This window comes from Dermochelys coriacea, chromosome 21 (assembly GCF_009764565.3).
Source record: "Dermochelys coriacea isolate rDerCor1 chromosome 21, rDerCor1.pri.v4, whole genome shotgun sequence".
Classification (NCBI taxonomy): Eukaryota; Metazoa; Chordata; order Testudines; family Dermochelyidae; genus Dermochelys; species Dermochelys coriacea.
In genome coordinates, this window is record NC_050088.1 from 16,342,663 (window position 1) to 16,367,957 (window position 25,295).

General features: G+C 47.8%; 1 protein-coding gene across 1 annotated transcript; it reads left to right on the top strand.

The window, feature by feature from the left end:
* Window positions 1–279: 279 nt before the first annotated feature.
* GPR25 (G protein-coupled receptor 25) lies at window positions 280–2,661 on the top strand. Its single transcript, XM_038380289.2, is given in 4 exon segments — window positions 280–1,136; window positions 1,139–1,212; window positions 1,215–1,344; window positions 1,347–2,661. Coding segments are annotated over 4 exon segments (1,077 nt in total). The 5' UTR covers window positions 280–694; the 3' UTR covers window positions 1,778–2,661.
* The last annotated feature ends 22,634 nt before the right edge of the window (window positions 2,662–25,295 follow it).

Here is a 25,295-nt window from a genome sequence, read left to right on the forward strand (position 1 = left end):
AATGCCTTTGTTAAAGTTTCAACTCCCCACCCCTTCAATTAAGAGCCAAGAAAGCTCGTAAGTCAAGTCAGACCCTCCAAGCAGTGCTTCAGCTAAAAGCAGGGAGCACCACACATAATATTCTTGAGCTCTGCAAAGTAAAAATCAAGGTGGGAAAAGTAACCTTTCAGGCTATCTACATACATTACAAAGCAGCAGCTGTATCTCCCCCTGCCCCCACTGATCCTGTTCATTCCGTTTTATACCATTTTGCAAGATTTGTAAGTGTGGAGGAAAGAACTGGGACTTGAAGAGTTTTGTGTTTGCAGAAGAGCATTTTGCATTTCTGGCCTTTATTTGCTTGTAAATTCTCACCCTCCCTGTCCCCCACCACCCACATGGGCCCTCTGTCATGCACTCTTCATTTTTTCTATTTTTCTTTATTTTTTTGTTTCCAAAATTAAATCTAACTCATCTCATCCCAAGTTGTTCACACCCACTGATACACCCTCCGCCCTGCCGTCCTTGCCCTCACGGCAAGAGGAAGTGCATAATATTGCCTTAAGAAGATTTCAGAACAACAAAAAAACCATTCTGAGATTTAAACACCACCCAGTCAACTACGCAGTTAGCGTGCTTCCTCCAGCCCTGTGCAGGTGCCTGAAGAACACTCTCCTGCAACTCTCGCTGCTCAGTGGGGAAGACAGCTGTAAAAATGACAACTGAAACCTGGACTGTAAATTATGAAGCATCTTCTGCTGTCTACTCGGATTATAATCCCCTCTAAGATACCTGCCCACCACAGGACCTACCCTATGCTTGTGTCTACATTCCCATCCTCTACTTCATCGCTTTCTTCATTGGCAGCCTCTTGGTGATTGTGCTGATGGCCAAGAAGAAAAGTAGCAAGATGCTGGTGGATACCTTTGTCCTGAATCTGGCTGTTGCCGACCTGGTCCTTGTCTACACCTTGCCTCACTGGGCAGTGTCAGCAGCTTATGATAACAAGTGGTACTTTGGTGAAGGCATGTGTAAGTTCAGCCGCTTTATCATCTCTGTGAACCGCAGCTCCAGCATCCTGTTCCTAATGGGCATGAGCGTGGAGCGTTACCTGGTGGTCATGAAGTGTGTGGACTCCAAGTCTACTGGGACTAAGAACTGATCATTGCCTGTGGTTGCATCTGGGCTGTCTCTCTCCTCCTAGGCATTCCCTCTATGATGTATAGGAAGCTCAGTCCCCCTCAGAGGATACCACTGGTGAACTGTGCGAGGATGAGGACTCGATCGCCTTCCAGGTGCTCAGCCTGGCTTTGCTTATCTTGACCTTTCTCCTGCCCTTGGGAGTGATCTTATTCTGCTATTGCTCCACTCCTTGAAGCTGCTGAACCACATCAGCTTGGGAAAGGGGACGAAGAACTCCCTCCAGATCATCTTCACGATCATCAGTGCCTTCATCTGCTGCTGGCTGCCTTTCAATGCCTTTAAAGCGTTCCTCTTCTTCTCCTCCACATTCCAGGGAGCAGATCTGTCTTGCTGGGCATTAATGGCTCTCAGACAGGGCCTGACCATTAGTGCTTGCTTGGCCTTCATGAACAGCTGCATAAATCCCATCATCTATGCTTTGATGGATCACCATTTCCGACGCCAGGTGCTGCAACAACAGCTCCTGGTCTGTGACGCTTTCCAGGAGATAAGGCAAACCTTGGTTTTGTCCGTCTCATCCACTACTGAGTCCAGCCTCATGTTCGCCAGCCAGAACAAGCCATCATCGCCTGCCTCCATTCGGCTGGAGATGTAAGAGGGGATAGGTAGGTTTAGAAGCCTCCACCCTGAGGGGTTAGGCAGGCTAGGTAGTCGCTGTTGATGCTTCTTGTGTTGGTAAAATGTGCCATTTATTCGGACAGGTTTCAGGTTAATTTTGACAAGGGCTTTTCCTTCTTGACAGATCTCACTCTAAAAGCTTTGCTAAGCTACCCCCCAGGTCTATGTAGAGCTATAACGCCCATCTGTCTCACCTGGGTGTCAGCAGAACCTTAGTGGATCCACTTTTCTCCTGCCGTAACTCCACTGATGTCCAGGGAGCTGCAAGAGCAGAGTTTCACTCAGTATTCGTAGAGGTTATAACAAGTTTTGAAAAGGAAGAGGCTGAAAATTTGCAAAGATGACTAGGGCATTTAGCCACACAGCTCCCATTGAAATGAAAACCTCACCTAACAGCTGCTCTCTCCTTCCCCAGCACCCTTGGGAGAAGAGGGATTCTCCACTGGCCTTGCCTTCCCCTGCTAAGGAAATCAGGCACATCCAGTGCCTTTCCCAGGGGCATTCACACATCCCAGAAATACAGTGAGGGAGAAACCACCCTGAATGCAGCCTCACACCCAGTAGAAGCATCAGGGTTACTTAGGCCTGGTCTATAGATCCACCCAGCTACACTGCTCAGGGATGTGAAAAATCCACCCCCCTGAGCAACGTAGTGAAGCTAACGTAATCCCCGGGCATAGACAGTGCTAGGTCAATGGAAGAATTCGTCCCTCAACCTAGCCACTGCCTCTTGGATAGGTGGACTGGATACAGCGATGGGAGAATTCCTCCTGTCGGCGTAGGTAGATCCACAGTGAAGGGCTGCAGCAGCGCAGCTGTGCCACTGAAATGTTTCACATGTAGACAAGCCCTTAGGTTTGCTCAAGCTATGAGAGCACACACTGCCCAGGAGCTAATGGGCGGGGGGGGGCAGGATTTGGCACTCCAAGTAGGTTTGCTTGAGCAACAAAAATAGAGAATTCCGGAGATAGTTGGGGCCAAACTCTCGTCTAAGTTACACCAGTGCAAAGCCAGAGAACCAATTCTGCCAGTCTTACTCACAGGAGCAATCCTTGCTCATGTGAGTAGCCCCACTGATTTCTATGGCCCACATCCTCAAGGGTATGTCATTGCCTAACTTCACTGGGAACTAGACCCCTACATACCTTTGGGGATCTGGGCCTATGTGCTTATTCGCATGATCAAGGCCTGGCAGGTTTGGGCTCTGATGTCAGTGGGTTTCTAACAGGGAAACCAAGGCTGGAATCACACCTGAGATGTACATTGTAAAACCGAATGCCTTAAATGTGTATCGCCACCCCTGAATTTATATCTCAGAGTTATTGCAAATTCAATATACCATGGTTGCGTCCTCCTGTTACAGATCTACAGTAACAACGAAGGCAGAATTACTGAAGTTGTGACCATGTGACAGAACCACGTGGGGCTCTCTCTCTGTTAAGCAGTTGTATAATAAATATGCTTTATTAAACTTAACACAACTAAAAATAGATCTGGTAGCAAGAATCTGTACGTTTAATTAAAAGACAAATTCACAATTAAAACAGCTCTGTTCTTATTATATAGTTGTGTAATAAATATGCTTTAATACTGACTTGTTTTTCTGAGTTATTTTACTGAATTGAAGGAAGTCGCTCTGGTATCCAAAATCAGCATGTTTCGAGACAGACCTATTGCACAGTGCTGCCACTCTACATTTACCATTTAGCCCATGAGGATTCTTTGGGTTACAAAACAATGCCCATAACACTGGACAGTTTTTTATACTATATTTCCCTGACTTCTGCACTATAACATGACGTTCCCTCAACTTCTAAAAGCCCCAGCACAATAAAACAATCATCTTATTAATTAAATATCAGTTAATTACTGAAACCTTGTTTGAGGTTTCCAGCTACCAGAGATGTCTGTGATGCTCTTGTTCAGTCCCGGTAAGTGTGTTTTTACTAATCAGCTGCCATTTCACTAACACACAATAACCTAATTAAATCTCACTGGACCCCTGTGTTAGGGCATGTGCCATAACAGAGCCCAATGTTATTAGTCTTGCCATGGGTTCTTCTCCCTGGGGAAGACACTTGTCATACCAAAGGGAAGTAGCTTAGACAGCAGTAAGAATGTCTAAGGATCTGGCTATTCTGCAGTCTGGAGCTGTGATTGGAGCATGTGTAGACATACCAGCGCAGGCTCTGACCTAGCTAAATCCAAGCTAGCTCACTTAATAATAGCACTGAAGCCAGGGCATCATGAGCCTCCTGTACCTTGTCCAGCCTCCCCCATCCCATGCAGCCAAGGCATCAGAGCGGTCTGCTGGTCAGAGTGCAGATATGCCCAGTGATGAGCTGCCAGAAGCTGACGGTCCGGTTCTTTCAGTCGCTCCGGGTCTTCAGTGGCACTTCGGCGGCAGGTTCTTCACTGGCTCTGGGTCTTCGGCGGCACTGAAGGATCTGCTGCCGAAATGCCGCCGAAGGCATGCAGTGCCACCAGGTGAGTACAAATTCACAGCGGGAGCCGAGAGCTCGGGTGGGACAGGCAGGACAGGAGTCAGGGGAGCCGAGAGCTCTGGCAGGACAGGAGTTTGCCCACCCCTTTAACAACCGGTTCTCAACCAGCTGCAAAATTTAACAACTGGTTCTAAACCGGCTGAAAAATTTAACAACCGGTTCTCAACCAGCTGCAAAATTTAACAACTGGTTCTAAACCGGCTGAAAAATTTAACAACCGGTTCGTGCGAATTGGTGCGAACCGGCTCCAGCTCACCACTGGATATGCCCATAGAACCCTGCACTCTGTTAGAAACAACAGAGCTCCCAGAGAAGCTACCATAGTGGGTCTTCATGTGTGGGAAAACCTTCAAGGCCCACCCCCTCTGATCCCACCATGGGCACTGAAGAAGAAGAAAAGTGGGGCAATTTCTAAACTATGAGTGGTGGCTCAGATTGGGAGAGAGCTTTAAGGCTTCCCGCCCTCCTGCCTGGCTGGGGTGTAGGCCTACTCCCCACACTCACTGGCCATCTGGCTGGCAGGGCAGAAGCTCAGATTTTTCTCCGAGACTTTGTTCTCAGACTGAGATCCACCATAAAGGAGCAGAAAGTGGCCTCCCTTTTTCATTTGCTTCGGCAGAATTGATGCTCCAGTAAAGCAATTATTGTTTCAGCATGTTCAATGCCTTGCTAGTGTTGATAGCTACGTTCTCAGTAAGAAAGTTTGCTCCTTCCTCAGATTGTCTTTGTTAGACCCCTAGGCTTTAAGGCTAGAAGGGATTGCTATGATCAGCTAGTCTGTCCTCCCACAGAATGCAAGCCAGAGAATTCATAAACCCCAGGGAACTGGCTGAACTCAAAGGGCTAATGTGACCTGCAGTACCCGCTGAAGGCATGACCTGGTCATGGAGCATAGAAGTAACAGAACCTTTTCTTTTTTGAGAACCAGGAATCTCAGTTCAGGGCAATTGCACCTGTATTTCCCCCTCATTGTCCAACAAGGGCATCCGCTCTCAGGCTTCTAGATCCCCAGCCATCCCTCTCTTGGGCGAAGACCCACGTCTCTCTCCCTCCTGACTGGGGTATTTCCAGCTGCACAGCTCCCTGCCTGCACTGTGAGTGCCCCAACTCAGCACACTGCCTGAGCACGCTGCTTTGCCTTCCTTCCTCAGAGGCGCTGCACAGTGCAGTTGCCACAGTTCAGTTAGCACATAGCCCTTTCTATGCAAGCTCGGGTATTCTTAGGGTGAAAGCATTACAGAGAAAGCAATAAAAGAACCTACACGCCTGCTGATAACTTACCAGAGCTCACCCCAACTCCAGTGAGGGCTTGCATAGGTCCTTCAAACCCCACCAAGAGGGTTTCCCTGTGTTCACAGGTTCATAACAGTTGTTAGCTCAGAGCAAGCACCCCATGGATACAAGCCTCTCCTAAATGCAGCTTGCACCTTTGATCTCTGGCCCCTGGGAACTGGTAATCAGCAGCCAGTGAGCTCCAATGCAGCTTGGGTCTGGTGGGGAGAAGTTACCGACCCCTCCTCCCAAGTATTTCCTAGGAAACCCACTCAGCTAAGAGCTCAGTCTTGTCTGGCACATTGGTTAAAAGAGTCCTTCGGTGCTCATAACCCTTCCCGGGGTTTGCATTGTCCCTGTCTCCCCCTAGAGTCACTACCTACACTCCCCCATACAATAACTGACACGTTAACATTTTAATGCAATGACCTCCTAGAATACTGAAACTAAACTCAGCTGGCTTTGTCCAGGAACGTGCCCTCTCCAGCCCAGGAGGTTCGAACATGCTCACTGAACTGCACTACAGCCTGCAATTGATAGCACAGATGGTCCCACTAGGAGAGCCCTAAAAATGGGGTGGAGAACCAGGGCAATAGCTGCATGATTTTGTAATGAATAATATATGTGCCTCAGTTTACCTGCTCAGTATGACTCTGACTGTGCGGCATTGAATGCAAAGGGGTTCTTAGGAAAAATCAAGCAGGAAACAGCACAATGGTCAGCGATAAGACAGCTCAGGCTAAACAACTTCAGGAGGATAACGGTTGGACCATGAGCGAGGGTAGATGCTCTCCTGAGGTGCTGGTCTAACATGACCCAGCTGTTTGGCCCAGGCTAGAGCCTAAGTTCCAAAGGCCAGAGACCCATTGGACAATGGCTGCTTAGAGAGGATGGGGCTGTCGGGTGCGTGTCAGATAAACAGATCTGGAGCTAGGCTGTGTGTGCAGCAGGGCTGTGGCTGAAGGCAGAGGCCCTGCGGGATGCGGCTGAGGCAGCTGGGCTCATCCATCCTTTGGGAGAGGTGAGGAGCTGTTGGAAGGCCCAGGAGTGTGGCCCCATCATGGTGTTAACCCTTTGCGTTGCTCATTGTGTACCTTTGGGCGGATGGACTGTACAGCTGTTTGGATGGAGCTGTTGTGAGTCTCTGTAACCAGCTGCTGGCCATGGCTCCCAGGGAGAAGGGTCAGGCCCATCGTGCTAGCAGCTGGAAATGGGTCTGTGGCCCTGGGATCCAGTCAAAGTACAGGAAAGCTGCAGGTTCCACCTGGGGAGAGGTGCAGCTAGCAGAGAGCTGCCAGGGCGGAGGGCACCACTCGCCCCGTCACCCAGCAGGATGGTGGGTGCGCACGAAGGGTGCTGTCTAGGTAGCCAGTTGAAAGGGAGGCCACCCAGGGAGGCATACAGGTCACTTGGAAGAAGTGCCCCCAGACTGCCCTGGGGACAGAGCACGTGGGCAGCATCTGTTCTGCCACAAGTTACAAATCCTTCCCTTGCCATCTCCCTTCTGTTCCTTGTGGTCCCCTCTCCATAGCTGGCACCTTCTGGGGACTCTGCTCCCCCCAGATCCGCTCTCCCTGGGAAGTTCAATAATTGTCCCTCCTCTTGGGTCTCGTCTCCATTCCTCCCCCTCACACAGGTTCTCTTCTCTGTCCTTCCCCTCCCTCCCTCCTTTTTCGGTCACTCGCTTGCCTCCCTTCTGCCACCCACCGCACCCCAGGTCTCGTTCTGGCTGCTGGGACTCAGGAGTGTGTCTGGCTCAGCGAGACGTCACACTGGCAGGCATGAGAGCAGAGTTGGGCCCAGGAGATGCTGTCTCAGATTTCCCCTCCCTCTCCCTTGGGAGGACTCTCTCCTCCGCTCTTTCCCACGAAGGGTCCCCCCCACCCTGCATTTCCCAGGTTCAGTCCCTGAGTCTCTCACCGTGTGTAAGTCTCACTTTCCAGCTCAAGCTTAGGGCATCTCTCCACCCCCTGGAAATTCTCCCTACTCGTCTGTCCTATCTCAGCCTGTTCCTGTCCAGTCCCACTGCACCCAGCAACACTCCCAGTCTGACCCTTGCTTCCCACCCATCTCCCAGCCTCTGACCCATTCTGCATCCACTCCTATTTGGCAACCAGCACTGCCAGCACCAGGCAGCCTCCCTGCTGCCCCCGCTGCATCCTGTCCTGCCCCTGCTCGCAGCCCCTGGTGCCCTGCCTGCTGCCAAGCCCCTTGAGACGCTCGCAGTATTGCCGTGCGCTATGGGTCCAACACTGAGTCTCTCACCCTGCGGAGAAGAGCCAGCTGGGCCCAGTGATCATGCATGCAGTAAATGCCAGGCCTCCGTGCTCCATTTGACTCTGATGCCTGCTCTGCCCCTGGCCTCTGTTGCAGCTTCTGCGTGACTCCTTGGGGTGAAAATCCTGCCTCCAAGCAAATAGACATACCGCATGCTGGCTGACTGGGATGGGGCTCCACTTACCCTCTGCTGACCCCTGGGCATGAGGGGACCAGTCTGTTCCTCTCCAGTCCCCTCCCCATCTACCCTGCTCTCCACTCACACTGCCCCTCCTGAGTATGGGATTCTACGCCATCTCCCTCCTGCCTCAGCCACCTTATCCTGACCCAGACCCTCTGCCCGCCCCCATCACCTTCCTTGTCTCCCTTCCCCCACACTAACCCTTCCTCCTGTTACCATGGAGTCCCTGCTCCCTCATAGCCCCCTTGCCCCCGGGGTCATTCCCTACCCCACATAACCTGTCCCCTCACTGCCTGTCCGGGCGCCATGGGACTGCATGGGCTGCGTTTCTCCTGAGGCAGCCCAGCCTCCAGCTTGTGAGAGCAATGGGCTATGGTGGCCAGTGTTAGCAAGGGGGCTGGAGCATGGGGCAGCTTGAATCCCGGTAATATCGCACCAGGTGGCACCTCTGCCCCCTGCCCCCATTCCTGCCCCTGCTACCAGCTCCTACCCTCGGCACCCTCCCTGCCCCAGCCAGCGGGTCCTGGCTGGGCAGCCCCACACAGGCTCAGGGTCCTCTCGTGCCCTGCCAAGCCCAGCCAGAGACCAGCAGCGGGGTGGGGGGCAGCAGCTAGCAGGGGAAGAGGCAGCTGCAGGGAGGGGCAGATGCCTCACAAAGCCCCCTGCTGGACACAGGCAGAATTGCAAGATTGGCAGACAGACCCTGATCACTGAACACTACCTCCCGGTGCAAAGGCTTTCCCTCTGTTCCCCTTGCTCACATTGGTGTGACACCCCAGGGAACAGTCCAGACCACTGGGGGCTGTGTCACCCCTGTCCTGCAGCCTGGGGTGCCTTGCAATGCCTTGCTGTAGTAGCTCCCATCTGGGCTGCTCAAAAACAGTCTGTCAGGATGCAAACCACACCCTGAACATCTGGGTGTAACTGCAGCCTGCCAGCCACACTTGGATTACACTCTGGCTCTCAGCAGCCTTGGTTATATTGCATGGTGACCCCCAACACACCCCCAGTCCTGGCTCTTCCCTAAGAACTGTACGTCTGGTACTGCTCAGCCCTCTCCTGGACAGTACAAATATATTAGGTCTGTTATTCCTTCGGCTACCAATGAGACTCTCAGATCAAACAGTAAAAGGAGTGTATTAACTACAAAGAGATTTTAAGTGAGTACAAGTACATAAAAGTCAGAAATGGTTAAAAAAAAGAGATAAAACACGTACTAGTATCTACTTAAGAAACTAGCTTAGTTGCAAAGCAAACATTCTCACCACATGCTCCAGCAGGTTACTGCCCAAACTCTCAGGTCCGGACCCCTCCCCCAGAAGCCAACGGCTGTTTCCGTTTGTCTTCTCAGGTGCAGAGAATGAGGTGGACAGGGGGAGAGAGAGGGGTGCTTTGGGGTGTTTGTCCCTCCTTTTTATAGTGTCAGTCCCTTTCCTGAAAAACATTTCCAGCTGAGACCCAGGAGATAAAAGGTCTGTGTGGAAGGATGTTCCCTGATGTTTTTTTCACCTGTTTGAACTTCCTTTGTTTCCCTTCCTGCTTGATGATCTTGTTTCCTGCTTAAATGCAAATTAAGGCCAGCACCATGGGCAGCGGGTTTCATAAGCAAGGGAAGGCTCAGCCTACCCAAACTACCTGATGTGGCTCTGCCCATGCTCCACCCCCAGCCCTGCTCTAGCATGACCAGATGAAACGGACAAAATATCAGGACACCTGGGGGAAGCAAAAAAAAAAAAAAAGCAGTCGGAGCGGCCAAAGCCAGTCGGGACGCGGGACAAAGAACTAAAAATCGGGATAGTCCCGATTTTATCGGGACGTCTGGTCACCCTAGCCTGCTCCTGCCTGCCTGGTGTTGTTCCCTTGTGATGGTCCAGAAGCTGGGGCAGGCTGAGCCTGGGAGCTGGGTGCACACAAGACCCCAAAGCTTTGGGTCTGAGGGCAGTCCAGCCATGCTGCCTGCCCTCCCGCCCAGCGCTGGGGGTGCTCTGGCCACGCTGCCCGCCCAGCATTTGGGCTGGAGGCCGATGGCCGTGGGCCTACTTTGAGCTCCCATGGGGGAGGGTGAAAGAAGGGGTGGGGTCTTGGGCAGAGGGGGAGGGGCCAGGGGTTAGCCTCCCCCGGGGAGCGTTCACCCACCGCCCATGGCCAGCACACATTTTTCCTTTGTTTAGGACACATCTGACTTCTGCCAGGCAGGGCTGTAGGGTTTGCAACGTGTGTTAATGACATCCTACAGGGGAATCTTATAACTTCTCATAAAACATTGTCACACATTTTACCAGCACATTTTGACCAGAAAATTCTGAGTTTTCAAATGATATCTTACAAGGCGGTAAGATATGAAAGGGGGTTTCAAAGAGGATGGCTCTAGACTGTTCTCAATGGTAGCAGATGACAGAACGAGGAGTAATGGTCTCAAGTTGCAATGGGGGAGGTTTAGATTGGATATTAGGAAAAACTTTTTCACTAAGAGGGTGGTGAAACACTGGAATGCGTTACCTAGGGAGGTGGTAGAATCTCCTTCCTTAGAGGTTTTTAAGGTCAGGCTTGACAAAGCCCTGGCTGGGATGATTTAACTGGGACTTGGTCCTGCTTTGAGCAGGGGGTTGGACTAGATGACCTTCTGGGGTCCCTTCCAACCCTGATATTCTATGATTCTATGATTCTAAGGCATACCTTGTACAAAGATTACACTAGCATGTAGGATGTGAACACGGGCATATTCTGTCACACCTTCCCCTGGAAGCAGCAGGTAATGCCCTTTTTTTCTGGACAGGGCATCCTTTATATACACAATTTCCATATCAAAATCTTGTACGTTCTTGACCCAGTGTCTGATGCATCTGTACACAGTTTAAATACCTTGTCAAAATCTGGACTGGCTAGAACAGGCTTCTTAGACAAGATTTTCTTTACCTTATTAAAACCCTCTTGACATGCCTTTGTCCATACAACTTTGTTAGGCTTAGTCTCTTTACATAAATCTGTGATTGCAGATACTATGCCACTGAACCCACACAAACTTTCCGTTGGAGTGTAGCAGACCTGTGAAAGATTGGATCTGTTCTTTGGTTTGGGTTATAGTCCAATTTATAATGACATCAACTTTAAAGTGATCAGGGAATATTTTACCTTCCCCTACCCAGTGTCCCAAGTAAGGAACTCTGGCTGCTCCTATTTTTCACTGAGAGGCTTTTACGGATAGCCCTGCCTCTGAGCTGTGACCGCACAATTTCCAAGTGATTTTTGTAATCACACTGAGTGTTGTGAACACTGTGACGTTGTCCAGATACACCCTCTGCAAACCATTTGCTTGGTTGATGAGTCTCTGAAAGGTAGCTCCTGAGTTAATTAAGCCAAATGCTAACACTGTGAACTCAGAGTCCCATATCAGTGACGAAAGCAGATTTTTTCAGTGCATCCTTATCTAAAGGAATTTGCCAATAACCTCTAGTTAAAACAAAAGAGTTGAGATAAGCTTTGCCTAAAATGGCCAATATATCATCTATTCTAAGCATAGGATATACATCTGGGACTATGACAGTGTGACACTCTGTATCTCGGGGGAACATTTTGCACCCCCATGTTCATCCTTATAATATGTGTATATCCTTATAATATTGTGTGGTAATCACTGCAAAGTTTTTCAGGTTGGGTGTTTTCAGAAGGCTCTTGATGCACTTAGCATTGTTGTTACAGTAATGTTATAGGTTGTAATTTCATGTATATAATTATGAGGCTGAAAATGTGTCCTCATAGAAGGGTCCTCAGGAGGTCATCTAGTCAAACCCCCTGCTCAAAGCAGGACCAATCCACGATTTTTGCCCCAGATCCCTAAATGACCCCCTCAAGGATTGTATTCACAGCCCTGGATTTAGCAGGCCAATGCTCAAACCACTGAGCTGTCCCTCCCCACTCATGGCTTAAAACTAGCTCAGGCAAAACTCTCCAGGAACAGAGGGGCAGTTTACTTCTCAGCAGGGCATGTATGGGACAAAACCAGCCCAGCCTCACAGAAATAAAGGACACTGGTCTAGGTAGCAACAAAGGATCTGTTGGACTCTCAAGTGAGTCACCCCCCTTCCTTTGGTCAGTCAGGGACTATGATGAGGTAATGCTCACCTGACCCTGAAAGGGAGGGGCAAAGCCAAGAGGGAAGAAAGAATATGATAAAAGGGAGAGACGTTTGCCATGCTCTTCCTCCTCTATCTACAGACATCACCACCAAGCGACCGAAGCGCTGATCAAAGGAGAGAGCCTGACTGAAGGGCAACCTGCCAGCCTTTGGTGAGTTTGTAAGGGCACTGAAAGTGTTAAAATCAGCTTAGAAGGCATTTTGCTTTTATTTCATTTGACCAAATCTGACTTGTTGTGCTTTGACTTATAATCACTTAAAATCTATTGTAGTTAATAAATCTATTTGTTTGTTCTACCTGAAGCAGTGTGTTTGGTTTGAAGCGTGTCAGAGACTCCCCTTGAGATAACAAGCCTGGCACGTATCAATTTCTTTGTTAAATTGATGAACTCATATAAGCTTGCAGTGTCCAGCAGGCATAACTGGACACTGCAAGATGGAGGTTCCTAGGGTTGTGTCTGGGATGGGAGATATTGGCTAGTGTCATTCGGTTGCACAATCCAAGGAGCAGCTTACATGTCAGAGGCTGTGCGTGAACAGCCCAGGAGTGGGGGTTCTCACAGCAGAGCAGAGTAAGGCTGGCTCCCAGAGTCAAGGATTGGAGCAGGAGTGAGGGTTCTCACAGCAGATCATTGGTCCTGATAACATAGGGGAACATCACAAACAGCATTGAGTTTTCTATAATAAATACAAAAGTCTTGGAGTGTGTCTTTTTTAGTGAACAAGAACACATGTGATGACTAAGAACTGTCAGACTCTTTAATTACTCCCACGTCTAATATGCTTTGGGTTTCTGTATGAATTAGTTCCTGCACCTTGCTAGGGCCGGGTAGGAGCTGCTAGGAGGTGGCTGTGGTCGTTTTTCAGCAAGTGTCTGGCTTGCTAGAAAACACTTCTTTGTGTTCTTGTAGCACAGACAACACCTCTTCCCTTTCAACTGGTGTTAACTCACTGCAGACATCAATGCTTTCCACAGATGAGTCAGTCTGGCATTCAGCCATCAAATCAGTGAGGTGATGTGCCTTGGTTTCCCCTTCTACACAGCAGATATTTGCTGTAGCTTTCCTGCTGTGAAAGGCTTTAAGTCTGTTTACATGTACAAGCTGTGGGATGGCATTACCATGAGGCTTTTTAACATCATACATATCTTCATTTATGTATACCTTCAAATCAGTGGCACTGCGATGGGTCCCACAGTATGCCAACATTTTTATGGCTGACTTAGAACAACGCTTCCTCAGCTCTCGTCCCCTAATGCCCCTACTCTACTAGCGCTACATTGATGACATCTTCATCATCTGGACCCATGGAAAAGAAGTCCTTGAGGAATTCCACCATGATTTCAACAATTTCCATCCCACCATCAACCTCAGCCTGGACCAGTCCACACAAGAGATCCACTTCCTGGACACTATGATGCTAATAACCGATGGTGACATAAACACCACCCTATATCGGAAACCTACTGACTGCTATTCCTACCTACATGCCTCTAGCTTTCATCCAGATCATACCATACGATCCATTGTCTACAGCCAAGCTCTACGATATAACCGCATTTGCTCCAACCCCTCAGACAGAGACAAATACTTACAAGATCTCTATCATGCATTCTTACAACTACAATACCCACCTGCTGAAGTGAAGGAACAGATTGACAGAGCCAGAAGAGTACCCAGAAGTCACCTACTACAGGACAGGCCCAACAAAGAAAATAACAGAACGCCACTAGCCATCACCTTCAGCCCCCAACTAAAAACCTCTCCAACGCATCATCAAGGATCTACAACCTATACTGAAGGATGACCCATCACTCTCACAGATCTTGGGAGACAGGCCAGTCCTTGCTTACAGACAGCCCCCCAGTCTGAAGCAAATACTCACCAGCAACCACACACCACACAACAGAACCACTAACCCAGGAACTTATCCTTGCAACAAAGCCCGTTGCCAACTGTGTCCACATATCTATTCAGGGGACACCATCATAGGGCCTAATCACATCAGCCACACTATCAGAGGCTCGTTCACCTGCGCATCTGCCAATGTGATATATGCCATCATGTGCCGGCAATGCACCCCTGCCATGTACATTGGTCAAACTGGACAGTCTCTACGTAAAAGAATGAATGGACACAAATCAGACGTCAAGAATTATAACATTCAAAAACCAGTTGGAGAACACTTCAATCTCTCTGGTCACTCGATTACAGACCTGAGAGTGGCTATTCTCAACAAAAAAGCTTCAAAAAACAGACTCCAACGAGAGACTGCTGAATTGGAATTACTTTGCAAACTGGATACAATTAACTTAGGCTTGAATAGAGACTGGGAATAGATGAGTCATTACACAAGTAAACTATTTCCCCATGTTATTTCTCCCCCCCCACCCCCCACTGTTCCTCAGATATTCTTGTTAACTGCTGGAATTAGCCTACCTTGCTTGTCACCATGAAAGGTTTTCCTCCTCCCCCCCCCCCCGCTGCTGCTGGTGATGGCTTATCTTAAATGATCACTCTCCTTACAGTGTGTATGATAAACCCATTGTTTCATGTTCTCTGTGTGTGTATATCAATCTCCCCTCTGTTTTTTCCACCAAATGCATCCGATGAAGTGAGCTGTAGCTCACGAAAGCTTATGCTCTAATACATTTGTTAGTCTCTAAGGTGCCACAAGTACTCCTTTTCTTTTTGCGAATACAGACTAACACGGCTGCTACTCTGAAAAAAGTACCACTGCTATTACCTTAAAGGGCCATTCCCAAGAGTTTGGCATTTTGTACTTTTCCCACAGGGCTTAACACCAATGCCAAATTTCCTATCACAAAAAAGTGTTTACAAGTAGGTTTATCATAGCACACCTTTTGTCTGGACTGAATGTCTGTGAGAGTAGTTTGAACAATACCCATCATGTCTTAACTCTATCCTGAGCCTTTGTATGTATTTGGTTACTGGCTCTGCCTCAGTGTCCCTTTCCCAGGAGTCTCTGATGAGGTCAAAGGGTCCCCTACCTTCCTGCCATATAGGAGATCAAATGGAGAGGGCCCAGGTGATTCTTGGGGTACCTCTTTGTAAGCAAACAGAAAATATAGTAGCAACTCGTCCCAATCTTGAAACCTCTTATTTGCATACATCTCCAGCATAGATTTTAGAGTCCCATTGAATCTGTCTACCAAACCATTTGTCTCTGGGTGACATGGGGGTATTTGTTTCACCCCACACTAACTCCATAACTCACTGAATAGCTGAGACATGAAGTTTGACCAATGGTCAGGCAACATCTCTTTAGGGAAACCCACTTTGCTAAAGATAGTGACAAGGGCTCTTGCTACAGATTCTGCCTCAGTGTTAGGCAGAGCTACTGACTCAGGATAGCTAGTGGCAAAATCCTCCACTACTAGGATATATTTCTTTCCCCTTTGGGGGAAATAGGGATAGGACATGACATAGGGCCCACGATGTCCATTGCTACCCTCAGAAATGCCTCTTGTATCACAGGCCAAGCATAGGAGAGCTTTCTGGGTCCTGCAAGTCTCTTTCTCTCTTGACACAAGGCACAAGACCTGCAACAGTCCCTCACATAAGTCTGTGTACCTGTCTAGTAGAAATTGTCTCCTGGACAGTACAAGTATATTAAGTCTGTTATTCCTTTAAGGGAATAACATGCCAGCTTGTTACCTTGAATAGTTATCCAGACACTTCAGTTTAAACACACTGGATTAGATCAAACAGTAAAAGAAGTTTATTAACTACAAAGAGAGATTTTAAATGAGTGTAAATAATGAGACATAAAAGTCAGAAATGGTTACAAGAGAAATAAAGATAAAATGCTAACTAGTATCTACTTAAGAAACTAGCTTAGTTGCAAAGCCAACGTTCTCACCACATGCTCAAGCAGATTATTCACCAAACTTTCAGGTCAGGACTCCTCCCCCAGAAACCAACCACTGTTTCCCTTTGTCTTCTCAGGTGCGGAAAATTATGTGGGCAGGGAGAGAGAGGGGGATATTTGTCCCGCCTTTCTATAGTTTCAGTCCCCCATTGAAAAACATTTCCAGCTTAGACCCAGGAGGCAAAAAGTCTATGTGGAAGGATGTTCCCTGATGTTTTTTTCACCTATTTGAACTTCCTTTGTTTCCCTTCCTGCTTGATGAACCTGTTTCCTGCTTAAATGCAAATTAAGGCAAGAACACATTGCTTCTTTTGGTTAGGACAGACCTGATTTCTGCATGGGTGTGGCACTCTGTACCTCAAAACAGCACCCTAAAACCCTCATATTCATCATTCATACAAAATATGTCATGTAAGATATCATAGGAAAGGTCACAATCTGCCGAAAGTCATTGTTCTGTCACAATATGTATATCTTTAGTGTATGAAAATATGAGATTTTTCTTGTATGATTGTTTCTGAAATATGTTGTAAGTTTGAGGATTCTCCAGTTCTCCAGTGACAACAAAGGAGGTGACCCACTACAGAAGGGTGCTAAATGACCATTTATCATCAGGGAAACTGTGATCAAGGGATTTACAATATTGTAAGAGGGCTGTGCAAACATCTTACTATGGGGGATTGCTCAATCCTGTGACTCAGCAAAATCCACCAGGACATATCTGGGCTAGAGTTTTCAAGGTACATGGGCTAAGGATATAAAATAGGGGACAGTAGCATCATGCTTTGGCCTTTTTCCTTCCCACACTTATGCCAGAGGCAACAAGAACCCTGGGAAGACAAAGACTTGAACCGAGGAGACTGGTCCAGGCTTAAGGGGCAAGCTTGTGTATTCAGGGCTGTAACCTACCTGCAAGATCCAGTGGGGTGAGAAAAAGTGCTTGATCCAAATATTGTCTAGAATAAGAAGGTTTAAGATTTAGACTGCGTGTGTGGGAAATACTGAGTATCAGATGTTTTAGAAATGTGTACCAAATAATGGAAAAGAACAGAACAAGAGGCGGGGCTGCGGGTAACAAAAGATAAAGGACAAGGCCAGAAAACTTTGGCTGAACTGAGGACCTGATGATCTAAGCAGTGTCTGAGAGTCTTCATTACAACAAGATAATGGAACCCAAAGATAAGAACATTGGGTGATAAACAACAGAAAAGGAATAAACAAGTGCTGTATATATATGGCCGTGGGAAGGGAAATAAAGTGCTTTTTACCAGCAACTGTTTCAGTTGTCCTGTAAGCCAGCCTGCTAGCAGCAACAAATGGTGACCCCGACGTGATAGAATTCTGTGAATTTGGTACCATGGACGGAGGAAGAAATAGCAGGGACCGCCACTGCCGGTGTCCTCCGTTCAGGTGAGGGACCGGGATGCCCTATTGAGGCAGGGGAGCTCCCACTGAAAGGTGAGCGGCGGGGAATATCTCTCATAATGGGAGCAGCAGCATCAGCAGATGAGCAGGCCGTGTTTAAGGTCTTAAGCAATCTGCTTAATAACCAGGGAGAAAAATTTTCCCCAGAAGCTCTTCAAAAATTGCTTCGGTGGGGAAGGCGACGGGGTTTCCTGGTTACTGCAAAGAATGTGTTTGACTTTTCTGTATGGAAAGCATTGGGGGAAGACATGTGGGACTCTGTGGGGGCCGGAAATAAAGAAGCTACTGCCTTGAGCCCTACCTGGCGGACTGTTCATCGAGCCGTTACCACCGCAGCAGCTCAGGCAGGGGCACGTATTGCATTACGCGAGGCATTAGAATCATCAACGAAAGAGGTCTTCACGGTAGGAGCGAGAGACTTTTTTGGTAAAACAACGCCTACGATTCCTTTGGCGCCATTGGAACCCAGTGAGGTACCGTTGCCCGTGGAGGCTGACGACTCAGATCAGGACGAACCGATGGCCGTGGATCGGCTGTTGTCGGGGGAATCGTCATCGGGCAATTTAGAGAACCCGTTACAAGGGAAGTTAGGACTGCCGCCCGCGGTTGTGCCATCAGCCCCTCCCCGACAAGTTCGGATTACCGACTTACCTGAAAATGGAGAGTTTGATAACTTGACGCAGGAGCAGATAATTCGGCGGTTCTATAAGGAAGGTATTGCGGCTCAACAGATGATGGACGAGCTGGATAGAAGGGAAAACAGACCGCAAGGATCGTCACGATCGCATTTGCTGCAACAGCTTCAAGAGCAGGGCATACCTGACCCCTCACAATGGTCCCGTGGTTGCCAGCTATGTGGGCTTTATGATTGTACGGAGCACCTCACTCCCGAGGGAGAGTTGCGACCGACAGCAGAAGAAGAATATCGTAAAATTCATGCCCCCGCTACGCCACCGGTTCGACCAAAAGTGAAACCTCCGCCGCCTACGTATTCTTCAAATAAACGAGAACAAGAAGAACGGGGGACGGGGGTGATTTGGAGGGATGGGGCAGGGAGAGCGGGACCTCCTGACCCAATTAAGCGCTGGCATGGATTGATAAAGGATGCTATAATTGAAGGGGAATTTTTGGATGCCATGCCAGCTACTTTCCCGGTATCGGTATCAAGGGCGGGGGTTAGATCTTGGGTGCCGTTAGATTGGAAACTGATGAGGGCGGCTCAGAAAGCTATTATGGCGTACGGCTTGAAAAATCCGTATGTACAAGCGTTATTAGAACAAATATTCTCAGGGCAAGCGATGTGTCCCTTTGATGCCCAGAAATTTGCAGATATGTTGTTAACACCCACGCAAAGATTATTATGGAAGGATTCATGGAGAAAGAAGGCTGAGCACACGGCAGTGCTTAATTTAGATAGACCCCGGGACGACCCTCTCCAGGTAGCATCAATAGACATGTTGTTGGGACAGGGGCGATTTGGAGATCCTCAGCTACAGGCGCGATTGGTACCCCAAATATTACAACAGTCTCAACTTTTAGGATTGGAGGCATTTAAGGAACTCCCTGATTTGGGCACCCCTTCACCCCCATATTTAAAAATCACGCAGGGTATGGGCGAATCCTTTGCCCTCTTCTTGGACCGTCTAAGGACGGCATTAGATAGGGCCCCTAATTTAACACCAGAAGCCCGATCGGCGCTAGGATTAGATTTAGCCCTTCAAAATGCTAATCCCACGTGTAAGAAGATTTTGGTGACTTTACCAAAATCGGCCTCCCTAGTCGAAATGATTGAAGCCTGCACTCGTGCCCCCTTGGTGGAGGAGGAGGATAAGGCAAAGATTCATGCACGCGCCTTGGCGGTAGCTTTGAATACCTCCAAGCCGAATTGGCGAAAGGGAAGGGAGGGGGCGTGTTATCAGTGTGGGAAGATGGGTCATTTAAAACGGGATTTCCCAAAGAAAAAGAGGTCAGCCACAAAACAATGCACTTCCCTCCCCGTTTCCCGGGACGTGTAATCGATGTGAAAAATTCGGTCATAAAGCTACTGAGTGTCACTCCCAGTTTAAAAAGGATGGGACCCCTTTGTCGGGGTCGGGAAACACCCTGCAGAGCGCCAGCCGGCAGGGCGTGAGGACAAACAATACGCCGGCTGCTTGGACAGCCTCCGCGGGGCAACTTCCGGCAGTGCCGGAGTTGATTTGGCCACCGCCACCGACTTTACATTAGAGAATGATGAGGTAAAACTTGTCCCTTCCGTGGCCTCTGGACCGCTGGGGCATGGGCTAAGTGCGTTGTTGATTGGCAGATCATCTTCTTCCCTTAGGGGGCTCTTTGTGCTTCCTGGGCTAATTGATGCTGATTATAAAGGGAACATAGGGATTATGGTACGAGCTATATGCCCGCCTATTACAGTAATGGCCGGAACTAAAATTGCACAATTAATACCCTTTCGTGCGATTGTTCCTGTAAAGTCATCCCAGATAAGAGGAACAGGGGGCTTCGGGTCGTCCAGTCAGGTAGACCCCACACCACTCACAACGGCATTTGTTTTGTCAGTGGGACGGGATCATCCCACTAGATTAGTTCAATTTCAAGGCCCAGATGGTGCTTCTTTTGAGCATCAGGTCCTTGTTGATACTGGGGCAGATGTGACGGTGTTGCCCTTGCAAGGTTGGCCGGCGACATGGCCACTTCGACCGGTAACCGCACCTCTTCAGGGCATTGGCGGACAGCGTGAGCCCATCCTGAGTGAATTTTTTATTGACATTACTGATGCAATCGATAATACGTTAAGGGGGTCAGTCCGCCCTTACCTTGTCGATACAACTATTTGGTTGTTGGGGAGGGATTGTTTGAGTCAATGGGGGGTGGTGATTAGCTCCCCCCCTTTCTACTAGCGGCCGCTGAGGAGCGGCCAACTCTGGTATTGGAATGGAAATCCGATGAGCCAATTTGGGTTGCTCAGTGGTCGCTGCCAACAGAAAAACTTGCCGCATTAACAAAACTAGTAGAGGAGCAAGTACGTCTTGACCATCTAGAACCCTCGGTTAGTCCATGGAATACACCTGTATTCACTATCCTAAAGAAATCAGGAAAATGGCGCTTGCTCCAAGATTTGCGTGCCATTAATGCTATTATGGTCGATATGGGTGCTCTACAGCCCGGTTTACCTGCCCCGTCCATGCTCCCCTCGGGGTGGCCATTACTAATCATTGACTTGAAGGATTGTTATTTTACTATTCCATTACACCCGCGAGACAGAGAGCGCTTTGCTTTCTCTATTCCGATGGTAAATCATGAAGCACCTTCCGTACGGTATCAATGGAAGGTTTTGCCCCAAGGAATGAAAAATTCCCCTACCATCTGCCAGCTCTTCATTACATGGGCAATACGCCCAATCCGAATGAAGTATCCCCAATGGAAAATATATCATTACATGGATGATCTTTTATTTGCGGCACCCGTAGCTTTTGAACCCATGGTTATAACGCAGATCACCTTTACGTTAGCAGAAGCTGGTCTGTTTGTGGCGCCAGAAAAGGTTCAGACTAAAGCCCCTTTTTTGTATTTGGGACTCAGGTCACTGATTGCACCGTACACCCCCAACAATTGAAAATCTCTCCTCATGTTCGCACACTGTATGATGCACAGAAACTGCTAGGTGAACTGCAATGGCTTCGCCCCCTTTGTGGCATCACAAATCAGGATATAATTCCTCTTCTTCCTTTATTAGAAGGGGGGAGAGCCCCAGGAGATAAACGACAACTGTCAGTATTACAGAAGCAAGCATTACAACGAATAGGGCGGAAGGTGGGGGATGGTTATTCCGTGAGATATCGGGAAAACTTACCCCTCGTGGTAGCGGTTTTTAGCCTAGATGCAGTATTGGAAGCGCTATTATTTCAATGGGATACAAGGGATAAAGACCCCCTAGTCGGTTTAGAATGGATATTTCCACCATGTAAAAATGTGCGTACGGTAACTTCCAGAATTGAGGCAATAGCCATGCTAATAGTGCAAGCACGGAAAAGAGTAACTGTAATGACAGGACTTGATCCGCATCAGATTTTGTTGCCATTTTCAAAAACGATGATTACACATCTGTTGATGTATAACACTGTGTTTGCTGTTGCCCTAGCAAATTATCAGGGACAACTGAGTTGTCATTACCCACCCCACCGCCTGTTTTCTTCCCCGTTGCAGTTGGAAAAACACCTTATGAGACAGGAGAATCCAGTGACAGGAATAACAGTATTTACCGATGCGGCGGGGCGAACAGGGGTAGTCTGGTGGGATGGACATACTTGGGCCCATAAGAAGGTTATTAGCGAGGGGTCGGTACAGATATTAGAACTCCTAGCTATACTTTTGGCATTTGACCACTGGAACCAAGAATCGCTCATCGTGATGAGCAATTCTAAGTATGCCGTGGGGCTAGTAAACAGGTTGGAGAGAGCTATGCTGGGAAAGGTTCATAATCCAGCATTGCAACAGATACTCTTGCGCCTTTGGCATCGACTCAATGAAAGAAAGTATCCATACTTTGTAGGCCATATAAGGAGCCATACTGGCCTGCCTGGATACTTAAGCACAGGCAACGATCAGGCGGATGCACTGGTGGGATCCGTGGTAGTACCCAATCGGTTTGAGCAAGCTCGCCTATCTCATGGATTTTTCCATCAATCTGCGAAGGCCCTAGCGCGACAATTCTCTCTACCTATATCCCAAACCCGAAGTATTGTAGCCTCTTGCTCAGAATGTAATAGGTTGACACCTACCTTTCCCGCCGGGGTCAATCCCCGAGGTCTAGAGGCTTTAACATTATGGCAGTCAGATGTCACCCAATATAACCAATTCGGAAAGCAAAAATACATCCACGTGTCAGTGGACACCTTCTCTGGAGTTATCTGGGCTACACCCCACGTGTTCACAGGCAGCAAGGATGTGATAAAACATTGGCAGGCATGTTTTGCTGCATTAGGGGTGCCCCAATCGATAAAGACAGACAATGGAGCTGAGTATGTGGCCAGGCGCACCACAACCTTTTTACAAATTTGGGGGATCACACACAAAACAGGGGTGCCAGGCAATTCGACAGGCCAGGCCATTATTGAACGATCTCATGGTACTTTGAAAGGAATGTTGGATAAGCAGGCACAAACTGGACAGGATGCAGTAGTTCAGACACCAGCTGGGCGATTAGCTAAAGCGAGATATGTCCTTAATTGGTTGCAACCTAGTAGTGCTGATAACAATCATGTTCCAATGCAAAGACATCTAGGAAGTATTGGGATAGAACATGAGCAGAAAAAACCTAAGGTGAAATGGTTTGACTATGCCTCTCAACAATGGAAGGGGCCAGCACAATTGCTAACCTGGGGACGGTGTTATGCTTGTGTCTCCCTTGATGTAGGTCCTCGGTGGATACCTGCGAAGTGGGTGCGGCCCTGGATAGAGATCCTGGGAAAAGATGAAACTGCAGTTCCTGTTGATAGCCCTATGGCTGCTTTGGCCGGCCTCTTCTCTCCCTACTCGAATTGATCCACGCCAGAATGTGTGGGTAACATGGGCAAATCAGACGGGGCAGTCGTCATTTTGTTTGTCAATGGCAACACCAACAGACCCCTTTAGCACATGCCTTATTGGTTACCCTAGTATAAATTTGGAAAGGTTTCGAGGTTATGTAAATAATAACACTATTTTACAATCAAGTAATTATAATAATATTAACATTAATGCTACTTGTTATAAAATGTATAATGGAGCACCAGGAGCATTATGCCCGGGAGTGGCTTGGGAACTTCTACAGGGAACTATTATAAACTCATTAAACCGATCTTTGTACAATCCCCCGCAAGAGTTAACCTTATTGGGGTCCCTACCAGCTACAATTAATAATACTAATAATTATTCGATGGGTTGCATTGAGTTTGGAGGGCAATTTCCTGTATTATATTACAAGTATGGATGGAAGATGAATATGTCAATGTATCATAATATGCAAAATCTCACTCCTGTGGCTTCGTTTGTGGCAGGCAATTATTGTCACGCTGGTGGGGCTAATATAGGTATTCAACTACCCCCTAAAGGAATTTGGAATAATGGGTCTGCAAAGGCCCTACCGCCGGGTACCTTCCTTATTTGCGGGAATCGTGCCTGGCAAGGTGTTCCTAGTTACCCTATAGGCGGACCATGTTATTTGGGCAGGCTTACACTTTATGCCCCTAGTCGTAGAATACTTAGCCAACAATCAAATCGTACAAAAAGGGCACTGGAAGATTTTACCCCGGATTGCAAGGATACGGTGAATTTTTGGGACACTCCTTCAAAAGTATTTGCAGCGTTTTTTGCCCCTGGTGTTGCTACTATGGAAAATGCTTTTAATTTAGAGAAATTAGCTTGTTGGAGTATTAAACAGTTTAATTTAACATCTGAAATATTAACTGCGTTATTAACCGATGTAGATAGCATTCGCCATGCAGTTTTACAAAATCGTGCTGCAATTGATTTTTTGTTATTAGCACATGGACACAGATGTGAAGATTTTGAGGGTATGTGTTGTTTTAATTTGTCAGATCATTCTCACCCAGTTCATGAATTACTTGCAAAATTAGAACAAAATATTCATAAGCTGACAAAGGAGACCAACCCTATTTGGGATTGGTTGTCGGGATTTGGATGGCCTGTTTGGATAACATCGTTGTTGCACACCCTTTTGTTAATTGGTATCTGTATTTGTATAATTTGTTTGTGTGGTCCATGTATAGTTCAATGTATGCGTTGGGGAATGTCACGGATGATTCAAGCTGCTTTTAAACAAAAAGGGGGAGATGTGGGAAATACTGAGTATCAGATGTTTTAGAAATGTGTACCAAATAATGGAAAAGAACAGAACGAGAGGCGGGGCTGCGGGTAACAAGAGATAAAGGACAAGGCCAGAAAACTTTGGCTGAACTGAGGACTGATGATCTAAGCAGTGTCTGAGAGTCTTCACTACAACAAGATAATGGAACCCAAAGATAAGAACGTTGGGAACATTGGGTGATAAACAACAGAAAAGGAATAAACAAGTGCTGTATATATATGGCTGTGGGAAGGGAAATAAAGTGCTTTTTACCAGCAACTGTTTCAGTTGTCCTGTAAGCCAGCCTGCTAGCAGCAACATGCGTGCTTACCTTTTTATTTTCTTTGATAACTATTTCTGACATTTTGTGCCTACCTCTTATAATCACTCAAAATCTATCTTTCTGTAGTTAATAAATCTGTTTTACATTTTTCCTAAAACAGTGGGTTTTGGTTGAAGTGCTTGGGAAATAGCTCAGGTTACAAAGGCTTGTGTGTCTCCTCTCCACATCAAGGGAAGAGTGGACTGGGTAATGAATTTACACTGGTCAGGCTTCTGACCAGGGCAAGACAGTACAGCTCTGGGGTATAAGGCTGGGGAGCAGGGGGGAATTGGCTGGTGCCTTTCTCTGTGTGATTTGTGAGTGGCTTTGGGAGCATTCATGCAATCTGGCTGGGTGTGCGGCTCCAAGCCAAGTTGTGCCGAGTGATAACAGTGCCTGGAGGGGTTTACTATTTGTCCCTAGCAAAGCATTATGAAAGACAGCTCAGGCTAGAGAATTAAGAAGGCACAGTGGTCCCACAGTCCTAGGTTGTACCCCAGGGATCCCATCACACTGGGTGGGGCTGTGGGGTTTGGAACATGTATTAATAACCTCATACAGGGGAATCTTATAACTTCACATACAGTGTTATCACACATATTTTACCAGGACAATACTGAGTAGCAAATTATGACTTTCAAATG